Source organism: Oncorhynchus kisutch, linkage group LG10 (assembly GCF_002021735.2).
Source record: "Oncorhynchus kisutch isolate 150728-3 linkage group LG10, Okis_V2, whole genome shotgun sequence".
NCBI classification, from domain to species: Eukaryota; Metazoa; Chordata; class Actinopteri; order Salmoniformes; family Salmonidae; genus Oncorhynchus; species Oncorhynchus kisutch.
In genome coordinates this window covers 4,990,564-5,006,533 of record NC_034183.2, presented here as the reverse complement: position 1 = coordinate 5,006,533, position 15,970 = coordinate 4,990,564, and the positions used below count along the sequence as shown (strand labels likewise).

The 15,970-nt window shown below is 49.7% G+C and overlaps 1 protein-coding gene across 3 annotated transcripts in view; it reads right to left on the bottom strand.

Moving 5' to 3' along the window:
- Window positions 1-224: 224 nt before the first annotated feature.
- LOC109884128 (fatty acid desaturase 2) overlaps window positions 225-15,970 on the bottom strand; it is a 31,263-nt gene continuing 15,517 nt past the window's right edge. For 2 of the 3 annotated variants that reach the window (XM_031832919.1, XM_031832921.1), the window contains 7 exons: window positions 14,881-14,941; window positions 14,679-14,755; window positions 3,697-3,794; window positions 3,437-3,533; window positions 2,939-3,018; window positions 2,473-2,598; window positions 225-2,339 (listed from right to left, as the gene is read on the bottom strand). In XM_031832919.1, coding sequence (XP_031688779.1) covers window positions 2,288-2,339; window positions 2,473-2,598; window positions 2,939-3,018; window positions 3,437-3,533; window positions 3,697-3,794; window positions 14,679-14,755; window positions 14,881-14,941 — 591 coding nt within the window. In that variant the 3' untranslated portion in view covers window positions 225-2,287. The remainder of the gene's footprint in view (window positions 2,340-2,472; window positions 2,599-2,938; window positions 3,019-3,436; window positions 3,534-3,696; window positions 3,795-14,678; window positions 14,756-14,880; window positions 14,942-15,970) is intronic. The other variant, XM_031832920.1, reaches the window with a different exon arrangement.

Genomic DNA, 15,970 nt, shown 5'->3' with positions numbered 1-15,970 from the left:
CTAGAGGTCAATAGAGACTCAACCAGTGGAGGCTGTTGGGAGGAGCTATAGGAGGACATGATCATTGTAATGGTTGGAATGGAACGGTATCAAAGACATGGAAACCACATGTTTGACTCCATTCCAGTAATTCCATTCCAGCCTTTACAATGAGCCCATCCTCCTATAGCTCCTTCCACCAGCCTCCATTGGACTCAAACGTATCATCAGGGTAGAGAAAGTTGTCAGGTGTAAGTGTGTATTTTACACATATTTTACAAATATATTTTACACATATTTTACAAATATATTTTACATGTTAACTTATATTTTATGACCTTTTTAGTTGTCATTCATTATTTTGTTGTCAAACTTGTCAAAGTATAGGTCTGAACTTGGTAGTTTTATGCAATGGATTTTAATGTAGCCTAGCAACAGTATTCAGGTAAAAGGCAAACATTTCAATTCATTAAAATATGGCAAAATATATTTATGAAATATAATTGGTAAATTATTTTACTAGCTACCACAGCACGCTATCAAAATGTATTTCCAGATATTTAAAGATATAAACATATTTGTAGAAATATGAAAAAGGCCAATTTTGTAATATGTCGATATATTTAAATATATGTCATATATTTTGATATCTGTCATTTACATATACGTACATGTACATACATGTTGTTAAAATATATATCAATGTCTTTTTTCCGTTTGGGGAGGAATAGTCTATCTAGTCACCAATGATTAAGGCCAGGCGTTTCGGTTGTTGTTTTCCTAACCCGCATTTCGATAAACTGACCTCAAGTTGCTGATATAGCACTTTCTCACACCATGATCATATAACATAAATATCCAATAAGTCCCAAATCAATTCCCAACCATGTGGATTGATGGAAATAATCGCCAACAATTATTCTCATCAGCAGTATTAGCGTATTTTAAGGACATTATCGAGAAATATTTTACTTATTCATTGCCTGGTATTAACATTATTATGGGAATGATAGGTATTTTATGTAAGAAAATGTAGCACAATACAGAACCAAGTAGACATTTTAATTTACTATAGAATAAATTATGAGGAAATGGCTTTTGCAAGCGCCAACATCCCGCTCGAAAAAGTTGACAATCCCAAATTGCGCACCTTCATTAACACACGTAAAGAACGGAGGCCGCAGCCCGGAAAAAAACCCACAACAGAAAGCATCTCCATAGTAACGGACTAATCCACTGTCACACATTGTGTATGAGAGCTGAGTGAATATGTTAAAGTTGTTCTGGCTGATAGAGTTTATAGAGTTTATTTCCAGGCAGAGAACTATTCGACAGTGTTAGAATATCACTCCGAGTAGCTTCGCTTTTACATGAACCTTGTGGAGGCGGAGAAGCGCATCTCTCCAAATACTGACGTCTTAACGGAGATGGATAAAATGTGTTCTTTCTATAGTAAATGAAAATAGGCGAGCCATTAGTATTCTGAAAATAGTCTATATTTCACCCTCTACATTTTCGGATACAAAAATGCCTATCATACCCATATGTTAATTAACAGACAACGAAGACGTCGTGAAATATTGTTGTTAATTGATAATTAATGGTCTTGTCAGATGGCTGTCTATCCTGTCTATCCTGTTTTTCCATTTAAAATGTGACGCTAAATTGCAGGTTTTGCAGAATATATTGTCGTCTGCAAAGAACATCCCAGCGGGGAATTTCAAGCGATAGAGATTTTTTATTGTACACTTATATTTTCTGCTTGGATTCATAGTCTTTCCCCTTTAAGTGTTCTAATTGCCCCATTTATATAACCTCCTGTCATCAGGGATTGAGTCTGTTGGAGGCGATCAGCTTGAGAAAAACGAGGTGTAAAATCACTGATCTACAAATAGAATTCCCTGCCAAATAATAGGTTTTGTGAAATTAAGATTCATATGCTGCGCCTCCCCTGGTTCAGGCGACCCCTCCACCAGAAACGAATGGACAACCAGACTGGAATGACTGAGACTTGTGTCAATTACAGAGCATTTCCTAGGATTTTCTGCCTGCATCAAACCCAGTGGATAATGCTAAGAATATTGGTCAATAAATTGTTTTTTTGTTTTTTTTAAAACGCCTGGCCCTACTATATAAACCCTCTATTTATGCTATGGGTCCCCATTCACTGCTGACAAGGATTAAAACAATTATATCACAATAATGTTTGCAGCGATCAGTATCATCAAAAACATCCAGGAAATGTCCTCTCTGTTCGCAGGTCGTTAATCTGCGATGGATTAAATCCCGTCCAGAGTCAGGAAGGGATTTATTTATGGAGATACGCATCCAGCCACAGATCCCCTGACTTCTTCAGTGACCTGGAGAAGAACAGAGGTGGATTAAGAACCAGGTAAATCACATAGGAGACTGAGAGCAGCAGGTATCACCTTATGATGTACAATCTATTCCCAGAGGAATAGCACTATACAAGTATTCATTAAAACACTTTACCTGACAACATCAGTCATGCCTTTCTGCAAAGTCTTGACCTGGTAGGGAACTCCATGTTTCTCACACAAAGCACGAACCAGAGGAGCTACCAGGTGGTAGTTATGACGGGGCATGGTAGGAAACAGACTGGGAGACAGAGGGGGAGAGGCAGAGAGAGAGTGGGGGTAGAGAAAGAGTGGGGGGGGGGGAGAGATCAGACACAATCAGAGTTTTTCAGAGAAACCTCCGTTTCTGAGTAGGATTGTATCGATATTGTATCTAAACACTATTACGGGGTAGAGTATTTAGTACAAACAACAAGTTATATTTAAGATCAAATGAAGCTCAATACTTAAACTATAAACTTAAACTATAACTTAAACTAAAACTATAACTTTAGTATGTCAGTGACCTGATAAATGACCATATAAATAAGGTATATACTGTTTGACAGACAACAGTGGGGTGGGATATTTGTTTCACTTACTGGTGTTCAATCTGAAAGTTGAGGTGTCCACTGAACCAGTCGTTGAAGGTTGACTGTTCAATGTTGCAAGTAGCACTCAACTAAGACCAGAGAAAGAGACACGTTATACAGCTCCCTCTGCTGGAGAACTACAGAAGGTACAGCCCCAGAAAACACTCTGGACCTGTACTCAGGACTGCTGTTCCCAGATCAGTTTAGCCTTTTAAGATTATAATGAATAGGAATGTATTGATCCTAGATCAGTTGTCTAGTAATGATGACATGTTACCTGCATGGTGAGCCAGTCCTGGTGTCTAGTAATGATGACATGTTACCTGCATGGTGAGCCAGTCCTGGTGTCTAGTAATGATGACATGTTACCTGCATGGTGAGCCAGTCCTGGTGTCTAGTAATGATGACATGTTACCTGCATGGTGAGCCAGTCCTGGTGTCTAGTAATGATGACATGTTACCTGCATGGTGAGCCAGTCCTGGTGTCTAGTAATGATGACATGTTACCTGCATGGTGAGCCAGTCCTGTTGTCGCTCGTGATCCATCTCCATAGGAAGGTGACTCATCTGGGTCACCCATACAAACCAGTGGCTTTCCAAAAACCTATATATACAGTACAATATTCACAATATAATTATTCAGCCACAATATTATATTACATTATTACATCAAGCACAGCATTGTGTTGTTTTCTAATACTGTAGATAGTTTGAATACAACGAATGAATGAGTTAATCTTTGAGCTCCCTCTCAGTTCATACTTTACCTGACGAAGCTGATCAATGCTACTGAGCCAAAGAAACCAAAGAAGGGATAGTAACAGCAGAAGAAGCGAAGGTAGAAACTCATCGACCACGCCAGATCCTTCACAGGAGACAAAGATTGGTATTACGGACAGACATGATCACATCTGGGGTTCCTAGCAAAGCAACAATTATCACTGTTGATTAGGAAGCATTAAGGACAGATATAATGACATCTGGGGTTCCTAGCAAAGCAACAATTATCACTGTTGATTAGGAAGCATTACGGACAGATATAATGACATCTGGGGTTCCTAGCAAAGCAACAATTATCACTGTTGATTAGGAAGCTAGTCATTTCTGATGGTACAGTCAGTGTTAGTGGTATTATGCTCGCTAGCTTTAGTGAGCAACGAACAAGGATTTAGTGCCCCCAGGTGTGAGCATAATCATAATACTAATCATAATCATAATCATATCTATCCTGCCCTGCCTTTCTAAGGCCTTCGAAAGCCAAGTGAACAAACAGGTCACAGACCATTTAGAATCCCACTATACCTTCTCCGCTATGCAATCTGGTTTCAGAGCTGGTCATGGGTGCACCTCAGCCACACTCAAGGTCCTAAACGATATCATAACCACCATCGATAAAATACAGTACTGTGCAGCCATCTTCATCGACCTGGCCAAGGCTTTCGACTCTGTCAATCACCACATTCTTATCGGCAGGCTCAACAGCCTTGGTTTCTCAAATGGCTGCCTCGCCTGGATCACCAACTATTTCTCTGATAGAGTTCAGTGTGTCAAATCGGAGGGTCTGTTGTCCGGACCTCTGGCAGTCTCTATGGGGTCTCTATGGGGGTGCCTCAGGGTTCAATTCTCGGGCCGACTAGTTTCTCTGTATACATCAATGATGTCACTCTTGCTGCTGGTGATTCTCTGATCCACCTTTACGCAGACGACACCGTTCTGTATACTTCTAGCCCTTATTTGGACACTGTGTTAAGTAACCTCCAGACGAACTTCAATGCCATACAACTCTCCTTCCGTGGCCTCCAACTGCTTTTAAATGCAAGTAAAAATAAATGCATGCTCTTCAACCGTTTGCTTCCCACACCTGTCCACCCGTTCTGACTTAGAACACAACTACAAATACCTAGGTGTCTGGTTAGACTGTAAACTCTCCTTCCAGACTCACATTAAGCATCTCCAATCCAAAATTATATCTAGAATCGGCTTCCTATTTCACAACAAAGCATCCTTCATTCATGCTGCCAAACATACCCTCGTAAAACTTACTATCCTACCGATCTTTGACTTCGGCGATGTCATTTACAAAATAGCCTCCAACACTTTACTCAGCAAATTGGATGCAGTCTATCACAGTGCCATCCGTTTTGTCACCAAAGCCCCATATACTACCCACCACTGTGACCTGTATGGTCTCGTTGGCTGGCCCTCGCTTCATATTCGTCGCCAAACCCACTGGCTCCAGGTCATCGATAAGACTTTGCTAGGTAAAGTCCCGCCTTATCTCAGCTCACTGGTCACCATAGCAGCACCCACCCATAGCACACGCTCCAGCAGGTATCTCTCTCTGGTCACCATAGCAACACCCACCCATAGCACACGCTCCAGCAGGTATATCTCTCTGGTCACCATAGCAGCACCCACCCATAGCACACTCTCCAGCAGGTATCTCTCTCTGGTCACCATAGAGGCACCCACCCATAGCACACGCTCTAGCAGGTATCTCTCTCTGGTCACCATAGCAGCACCCACCCATAGCACACGCTCCAGCAGGTATCTCTCTCTGGTCACCATAGCAGCACCCACCCATAGCACACGCTCCAGCAGGTATCTCTCTCTGGTCACCATAGCAGCACCCACCCATAGCACACGCTCCAGCAGGTATCTCTCTCTGGTCACCATAGCAGCACCCACCCATAGCACACGCTCCAGCAGGTATCTCTCTCTGATCACCATAGCAGCACCCACCCATAGCACACGCTCCAGCAGGTATCTCTCTCTGGTCACCATAGCAGCACCCACCCATAGCACACACTCCAGCAGGTATCTCTCTCTGGTCACCATAGCAGCACCCACCCATAGCACATGCTCCAGCAGGTATCTCTCTCTGGTCACCATAGCAGCACCCACCCATAGCACATGCTCCAGCAGGTATCTCTCTCTGGTCACCATAGCAGCACCCACCCATAGCACACGCTCCAGCAGGTATCTCTCTCTGGTCACCATAGCAGCACCCACCCATAGCACACACTCCAGCAGGTATCTCTCTCTGGTCACCATAGCAGCACCCACCCATAGCACACGCTCCAGCAGGTATCTCTCTCTGGTCACCATAGCAGCACCCACCCATAGCACACGCTCCAGCAGGTATCTCTCTCTGGTCACCATAGCAGCACCCACCCATAGCACACGCTCCAGCAGGTATCTCTCTCTTGTCACCATAGCAGCACCCACCCATAGCACACGCTCCAGCAGGTATCTCTCTCTGGTCATCATAGCAGCACCCACCAATAGCACACTCTCCAGCAGGTATCTCTCTCTGGTCACCATAGCAGCACCCACCCATAGCACACGCTCCAGCAGGTATCTCTCTCTGGTCATCATAGCAGCACCCACCCATAGCACACGCTCCAGCAGGTATCTCTCTCTGGTCACCATAGCAGCACCCACCCATAGCACATGCTCCAGCAGGTATCTCTCTCTGGTCACCATAGCAGCACCCACCCATAGCACATGCTCCAGCAGGTATCTCTCTCTGGTCACCATAGCAGCACCCACCCATAGCACACGCTCCAGCAGGTATCTCTCTCTGGTCTCCATAGCAGCACCCACCCATAGCACACGCTCCAGCAGGTATCTCTCTCTGGTCACCATAGCAGCACCCACCCATAGCACACGCTCCAGCAGGTATCTCTCTCTGGTCACCATAGCAGCACCCACCCATAGCACACGCGCCAGCAGGTATCTCTCTCTGGTCACCATAGCAGCACCCACCCATAGCACACGCTCCAGCAGGTATCTCTCTCTGGTCACCATAGCAGCACCCACCCATAGCACACGCTCCAGCAGGTATCTCTCTCTGGTCACCTTAGCAGCACCCACCCATAGCACATGCTCCAGCAGGTATCTCTCTCTGGTCACCATAGCAGCACCCACCCATAGCACATGCTCCAGCAGGTATCTCTCTCTGGTCACCATAGCAGCACCCACCCATAGCACATGCTCCAGCAGGTATATCTCTCTGGTCACCATAGCAGCACCCACCCATAGCACACGCTCCAGCAGGTATCTCTCTCTGGTCACCATAGCAGCACCCACCCATAGCACACGCTCCAGCAGGTATCTCTCTCTGGTCACCATAGCAGCACCTACCCATAGCACACGCTCCAGCAGGTATCTCTCTCTGGTCACCATAGCAGCAGCCACCCCTAGCACACGCTCCAGCAGGTATCTCTCTCTGATCACCATAGCAGCACCCACCCATAGCACACTCTCCAGCAGGTATCTCTCTCTGGTCACCATAGCAGCACCCACCCATAGCACACGCTCCAGCAGGTATCTCTCTCTGGTCACCATAGCAGCACCCACCCATAGCACACGCTCCAGCAGGTATCTCTCTCTGGTCACCATAGCAGTACCCACCCATAGCACACGCTCCAGCAGGTATCTCTCTCTGGTCACCATAGCAGCACCCACCCATAGCACACGCTCCAGCAGGTATCTCTCTCTGGTCACCATAGCAGCACCCACCCATAGCACACGCTCCAGCAGGTATCTCTCTCTGGTCACCATAGCAGCACCCACCCATAGCACACGCTCCAGCAGGTATATCTCTCTGGTCACCATAGCAGCACCCACCCATAGCACACGCACCAGCAGGTATATCTCTCTGGTCACCATAGCAGCACCCACCCATAGCACACGCTCCAGCAGGTATCTCTCTCTGGTCACCATAGCAGCACCCACCCATAGCACACGCTCCAGCAGGTATCTCTCTGGTCACCATAGCAGCACCCACCCATAGCACACGCTCCAGCAGGTATCTCTCTCTGGTCACCATAGCAGCACACACCCATAGCACACGCTCCAGCAGGTATCTCTCTCTGGTCACCATAGCACCCACCCATAGCACACGCTCCAGCAGGTATCTCTCTCTGGTCACCATAGCAGCACCCACCCATAGCACACTCTCCAGCAGCTATCTCTCTCTGGTCACCATAGCAGCACCCACCCATAGCACACGCTCCAGCAGGTATCTCTCTCTGGTCACCATAGCAGCACCCACCCATAGCACACGCTCCAGCAGGTATCTCTCTCTGGTCACCATAGCAGCACCCACCCATAGCACATGCTCCAGCAGGTATCTCTCTCTGGTCACCATAGCAGCACCCACCCATAGCACATGCTCCAGCAGGTATCTCTCTCTGGTCACCATAGCAGCACCCACACCTAGCACACGCTCCAGCAGGTATATCTCTCTGGTCACCATAGCAGCACCCACCCATAGCACACGCTCCAGCAGGTATCTCTCTCTGGTCACCATAGCAGCACCCACCCATAGCACACGCTCCAGCAGGTATCTCTCTCTGGTCACCATAGCAGCAGCCACCCATAGCACACGCTCCAGCAGGTATCTCTCTCTGATCACCATAGCAGCACCCACCCATAGCACACTCTCCAGCAGGTATCTCTCTCTGGTCACCATAGCAGCACCCACCCATAGCACACGCTCCAGCAGGTATCTCTCTCTGGTCACCATAGCAGCACCCACCCATAGCACACGCTCCAGCAGATATCTCTCTCTGGTCACCATAGCAGTACCCACCCATAGCACACGCTCCAGCAGGTATCTCTCTCTGGTCACCATAGCAGCACCCACCCATAGCACACGCTCCAGCAGGTATCTCTCTCTGGTCACCATAGCAGCACCCACCCATAGCACACGCTCCAGCAGGTATCTCTCTCTGGTCACCATAGCAGCACCCACCCATAGCACACGCTCCAGCAGGTATATCTCTCTGGTCACCATAGCAGCACCCACCCATAGCACACGCTCCAGCAGGTATATCTCTCTGGTCACCATAGCAGCACCCACCCATAGCACACGCTCCAGCAGGTATCTCTCTCTGGTCACCATAGCAGCACCCACCCATAGCACACGCTCCAGCAGGTATCTCTCTGGTCACCATAGCAGCACCCACCCATAGCACACGCTCCAGCAGGTATCTCTCTCTGGTCACCATAGCAGCACCCACCCATAGCACACGCTCCAGCAGGTATCTCTCTCTGGTCACCATAGCAGCACCCACCCATAGCACACGCTCCAGCAGGTATCTCTCTCTGGTCACCATAGCAGCACCCACCCATAGCACACTCTCCAGCAGCTATCTCTCTCTGGTCACCATAGCAGCACCCACCCATAGCACACGCTCCAGCAGGTATCTCTCTCTGGTCACCATAGCAGCACCCACCCATAGCACACGCTCCAGCAGGTATCTCTCTCTGGTCACCATAGCAGCACCCACCCATAGCACATGCTCCAGCAGGTATCTCTCTCTGGTCACCATAGCAGCACCCACCCATAGCACACGCTCCAGCAGGTATCTCTCTCTGGTCACCATAGCAGCACCCACCCATAGCACACGCTCTAGCAGGTATATCTCTCTGGTCACCATAGCAGCACCCACCCATAGCACACGCTCCAGCAGGTATATCTCTCTGGTCACCATAGCAGCACCCACCCATAGCACACGCTCCAGCAGGTATATCTCTCTGGTCACCATAGCAGCAGCCACCCATAGCACACGCTCCAGCAGGTATATCTCTCTGGTCACCATAGCAGCACCCACCCATAGCACACGCTCCAGCAGGTATCTCTCTCTGGTCACCATAGCAGCAGCCACCCATAGCACACGCTCCAGCAGGTATCTCTCTCTGGTCACCATAGCAGCACCCACCCATAGCACACGCTCCAGCAGGTATCTCTCTCTGGTCACCATAGCAGCACCCACCCATAGCACACGCTCCAGCAGGTATCTCTCTCTGGTCACCATAGCAGCACCCACCCATAGCACACGCTCCAGCAGGTATCTCTCTCTGGTCACCATAGCAGCACCCACCCATAGCACACGCTCCAGCAGGTATCTCTCTCTGGTCACCATAGCAGCACCCACCCATTGCACATGCTCCAGCAGGTATCTCTCTCTGGTCACCATAGCAGCACCCACCCATAGCACATGCTCCAGCAGGTATATCTCTCTGGTCACCATAGCAGCACCCACCCATAGCACACGCTCCAGCAGGTATCTCTCTCTGGTCATCATAGCAGCACCCACCAATAGCACACTCTCCAGCAGGTATCTCTCTCTGGTCACCATAGCAGCACCCACCCATAGCACACGCTCCAGCAGGTATCTCTCTCTGGTCATCATAGCAGCACCCACCCATAGCACACGCTCCAGCAGGTATCTCTCTCTGGTCACCATAGCAGCACCCACCCATAGCACATGCTCCAGCAGGTATCTCTCTCTGGTCACCATAGCAGCACCCACCCATAGCACATGCTCCAGCAGGTATCTCTCTCTGGTCACCATAGCAGCACCCACCCATAGCACACGCTCCAGCAGGTATCTCTCTCTGGTCTCCATAGCAGCACCCACCCATAGCACACGCTCCAGCAGGTATCTCTCTCTGGTCACCATAGCAGCACCCACCCATAGCACACGCTCCAGCAGGTATCTCTCTCTGGTCACCATAGCAGCACCCACCCATAGCACACGCGCCAGCAGGTATCTCTCTCTGGTCACCATAGCAGCACCCACCCATAGCACACGCTCCAGCAGGTATCTCTCTCTGGTCACCATAGCAGCACCCACCCATAGCACACGCTCCAGCAGGTATCTCTCTCTGGTCACCATAGCAGCACCCACCCATAGCACATGCTCCAGCAGGTATCTCTCTCTGGTCACCATAGCAGCACCCACCCATAGCACATGCTCCAGCAGGTATCTCTCTCTGGTCACCATAGCAGCACCCACCCATAGCACATGCTCCAGCAGGTATATCTCTCTGGTCACCATAGCAGCACCCACCCATAGCACACGCTCCAGCAGGTATCTCTCTCTGGTCACCATAGCAGCACCCACCCATAGCACACGCTCCAGCAGGTATCTCTCTCTGGTCACCATAGCAGCACCTACCCATAGCACACGCTCCAGCAGGTATCTCTCTCTGGTCACCACAGCAGCAGCCACCCCTAGCACACGCTCCAGCAGGTATCTCTCTCTGATCACCATAGCAGCACCCACCCATAGCACACTCTCCAGCAGGTATCTCTCTCTGGTCACCATAGCAGCACCCACCCATAGCACACGCTCCAGCAGGTATCTCTCTCTGGTCACCATAGCAGCACCCACCCATAGCACACGCTCCAGCAGGTATCTCTCTCTGGTCACCATAGCAGTACCCACCCATAGCACACGCTCCAGCAGGTATCTCTCTCTGGTCACCATAGCAGCACCCACCCATAGCACACGCTCCAGCAGGTATCTCTCTCTGGTCACCATAGCAGCACCCACCCATAGCACACGCTCCAGCAGGTATCTCTCTCTGGTCACCATAGCAGCACCCACCCATAGCACACGCTCCAGCAGGTATATCTCTCTGGTCACCATAGCAGCACCCACCCATAGCACACGCTCCAGCAGGTATATCTCTCTGGTCACCATAGCAGCACCCACCCATAGCACACGCTCCAACAGGTATCTCTCTCTGGTCACCATAGCAGCACCCACCCATAGCACACGCTCCAGCAGGTATCTCTCTGGTCACCATAGCAGCACCCACCCATAGCACACGCTCCAGCAGGTATCTCTCTCTGGTCACCATAGCAGCACACACCCATAGCACACGCTCCAGCAGGTATCTCTCTCTGGTCACCATAGCACCCACCCATAGCACACGCTCCAGCAGGTATCTCTCTCTGGTCACCATAGCAGCACCCACCCATAGCACACTCTCCAGCAGCTATCTCTCTCTGGTCACCATAGCAGCACCCACCCATAGCACACGCTCCAGCAGGTATCTCTCTCTGGTCACCATAGCAGCACCCACCCATAGCACACGCTCCAGCAGGTATCTCTCTCTGGTCACCATAGCAGCACCCACCCATAGCACATGCTCCAGCAGGTATCTCTCTCTGGTCACCATAGCAGCACCCACCCATAGCACATGCTCCAGCAGGTATCTCTCTCTGGTCACCATAGCAGCACCCACACCTAGCACACGCTCCAGCAGGTATATCTCTCTGGTCACCATAGCAGCACCCACCCATAGCACACGCTCCAGCAGGTATCTCTCTCTGGTCACCATAGCAGCACCCACCCATAGCACACGCTCCAGCAGGTATCTCTCTCTGGTCACCATAGCAGCAGCCACCCATAGCACACGCTCCAGCAGGTATCTCTCTCTGATCACCATAGCAGCACCCACCCATAGCACACTCTCCAGCAGGTATCTCTCTCTGGTCACCATAGCAGCACCCACCCATAGCACACGCTCCAGCAGGTATCTCTCTCTGGTCACCATAGCAGCACCCACCCATAGCACACGCTCCAGCAGATATCTCTCTCTGGTCACCATAGCAGTACCCACCCATAGCACACGCTCCAGCAGGTATCTCTCTCTGGTCACCATAGCAGCACCCACCCATAGCACACGCTCCAGCAGGTATCTCTCTCTGGTCACCATAGCAGCACCCACCCATAGCACACGCTCCAGCAGGTATCTCTCTCTGGTCACCATAGCAGCACCCACCCATAGCACACGCTCCAGCAGGTATATCTCTCTGGTCACCATAGCAGCACCCACCCATAGCACACGCTCCAGCAGGTATATCTCTCTGGTCACCATAGCAGCACCCACCCATAGCACACGCTCCAGCAGGTATCTCTCTCTGGTCACCATAGCAGCACCCACCCATAGCACACGCTCCAGCAGGTATCTCTCTGGTCACCATAGCAGCACCCACCCATAGCACACGCTCCAGCAGGTATCTCTCTCTGGTCACCATAGCAGCACCCACCCATAGCACACGCTCCAGCAGGTATCTCTCTCTGGTCACCATAGCAGCACCCACCCATAGCACACGCTCCAGCAGGTATCTCTCTCTGGTCACCATAGCAGCACCCACCCATAGCACACTCTCCAGCAGCTATCTCTCTCTGGTCACCATAGCAGCACCCACCCATAGCACACGCTCCAGCAGGTATCTCTCTCTGGTCACCATAGCAGCACCCACCCATAGCACACGCTCCAGCAGGTATCTCTCTCTGGTCACCATAGCAGCACCCACCCATAGCACATGCTCCAGCAGGTATCTCTCTCTGGTCACCATAGCAGCACCCACCCATAGCACACGCTCCAGCAGGTATCTCTCTCTGGTCACCATAGCAGCACCCACCCATAGCACACGCTCTAGCAGGTATATCTCTCTGGTCACCATAGCAGCACCCACCCATAGCACACGCTCCAGCAGGTATATCTCTCTGGTCACCATAGCAGCACCCACCCATAGCACACGCTCCAGCAGGTATATCTCTCTGGTCACCATAGCAGCAGCCACCCATAGCACACGCTCCAGCAGGTATATCTCTCTGGTCACCATAGCAGCACCCACCATAGCACACGCTCCAGCAGGTATCTCTCTCTGGTCACCATAGCAGCACCCACCCATAGCACACGCTCCAGCAGGTATCTCTCTCTGGTCACCATAGCAGCACCCACCCATAGCACATGCTCCAGCAGGTATCTCTCTCTGGTCACCATAGCAGCACCCACCCATAGCACACGCTCCAGCAGGTATCTCTCTCTGGTCACCATAGCAGCAGCCACCCATAGCACACGCTCCAGCAGGTATCTCTCTCTGGTCACCATAGCAGCACCCACCCATAGCACACTCTCCAGCAGGTATCTCTCTCTGGTCACCATAGCAGCACCCACCCATAGCACACGCTCCAGCAGGTATCTCTCTCTGGTCACCATAGCAGCACCCACCCATAGCACATGCTCCAGCAGGTATCTCTCTCTGGTCACCATAGCAGCACCCACCCATAGCACACGCTCCAGCAGGTATCTCTCTCTGGTCACCATAGCAGCACCCACCCATAGCACACGCTCCAGCAGGTATCTCTCTCTGGTCACCATAGCAGCACCCACCCATAGCACACGCTCCAGCAGGTATCTCTCTCTGGTCACCATAGCAGCACCCACCCATAGCACACGCTCCAGCAGGTATCTCTCTCTGGTCACCATAGCAGCACCCACCCATAGCACACGCTCCAGCAGGTATCTCTCTCTGGTCACCATAGCAGCACCCACCCATAGCACACGCTCCAGCAGGTATCTCTCTCTGGTCACCATAGCAGCACCCACCCATAGCACATGCTCCAGCAGGTATCTCTCTCTGGTCACCATAGCAGCACCCACCCATAGCACATGCTCCAGCAGGTATATCTCTCTGGTCACCATAGCAGCACCCACACATAGCACATGCTCCAGCAGGTATCTCTCTCTGGTCACCATAGCAGCACCCACCCATAGCACATGCTCCAGCAGGTATATCTCTCTGGTCACCATAGCAGCACCCACCCATAGCACACTCTCCAGCAGGTATCTCTCTCTGGTCACCCCCATTATTATTGCCTTACCTCCGTTATCCTACCTCATTTGCACACACTGTATATAGACTCTATTGTATTATTGACTGTATGTCTGTTTATTCCATGTGTTGTATGTGTCTCACTGCTTTGCTTTATCTTGGCCAGGTCGCAGTTGTAAATGAGAACTTGTTCTCAACTAGCTTACCTGGTTAAATAAATAAATATATATATATATAATTACTCTCTTGTGGAAGCCCTTACGTTCCAGATAAGAATGAAGAGGATTAAGTCTACATTTAGTTGGTATGAAAACTCACCACCCAGTCCCGTTGTGAAAACATGGTCCGAAATATCTGGATGTTGAAAAACACTGGAATGATTAGTGGAGGTCCAACTGAAACACAGAAGGATAATATTGGTATTACATACATACAGTGGTCTGTCTTTTCCTTTTACGTGTTCAATGGAAGTTGATGTGATTCTATACAGAAATCCAATGAAACGTGTTCAGCAACTTACTGAGGAAGAAGTACTGGTGTTGGTGATGGTAGGGCATGTACTTCAACTTCTTTATACCATACTGCAATAGACAGAGACAAGGAGTCAGATGGATCTTACACAGAAACACGAATACCGTTTTAACACGACTGAGACAAACCGTTACATGGACATTATTACATGGTTATTTCATGAATATTACATTAATTGAATTAACTCTTTCATGGATATTTGAATATTACATAGATATTATTACATGGTTATTTCATGAATATTACATTACATTAATGAGCTATTACATGGATATTTGAATACTACATGGATATTATTACATAGTTATTTCATGAATATTACATTACATTAATGAGCTATTACATGGATATTTGAATATTACATGAATATTTAGATTATTATTCAAATATGACAGGAAGTCAGATGGGTCATAAAGCACAAGGTTTTTTGTATTTATTTTTATTTTACCTTTATTTAACAAGTCAATGACACCCTAGGAACAGTGGGTAGGACTGCCTACCCACTAGGAACAGTGGGTAGGACTGCCTACCCACTAGGAACAGTGGGTAGGACTGCCTACCCACTAGGAACAGTGGGTAGGACTGCCTACCCACTAGGAACAGTGGGTAGGACTGCCTACCCACTAGGAACAGTGGGTAGAACAGTGGGTAGGACTGCCTACCCACTAGGAACAGTGGGTAGAACAGTGGGTAGGACTGCCTACCCACTAGGAACAGTGGGTAGAACAGTGGGTAGGACTGCCTACCCACTAGGAACAGTGGGTAGAACAGTGGGTAGGACTGCCTACCCACTAGGAACAGTGGGTAGAACAGTGGGTAGGACTGCCTACCCACTAGGAACAGTGGGTAGAACAGTGGGTAGAACAGTGGGTAGGACTGCCTACCCACTAGGAACAGTGGGTAGAACAGTGGGTAAACAGTGGGTAGGACTGCCTACCCACTAGGAACAGTGGGTAGAACAGTGGGTAGGACTGCCTACCCACTAGGAACAGTGGGTAGAACAGTGGGTAGGACTGCCTACCCACTAGGAACAGTGGGTAGAACAGTGGTAGGACTGCCTACCCACTAGGAACAGTGGG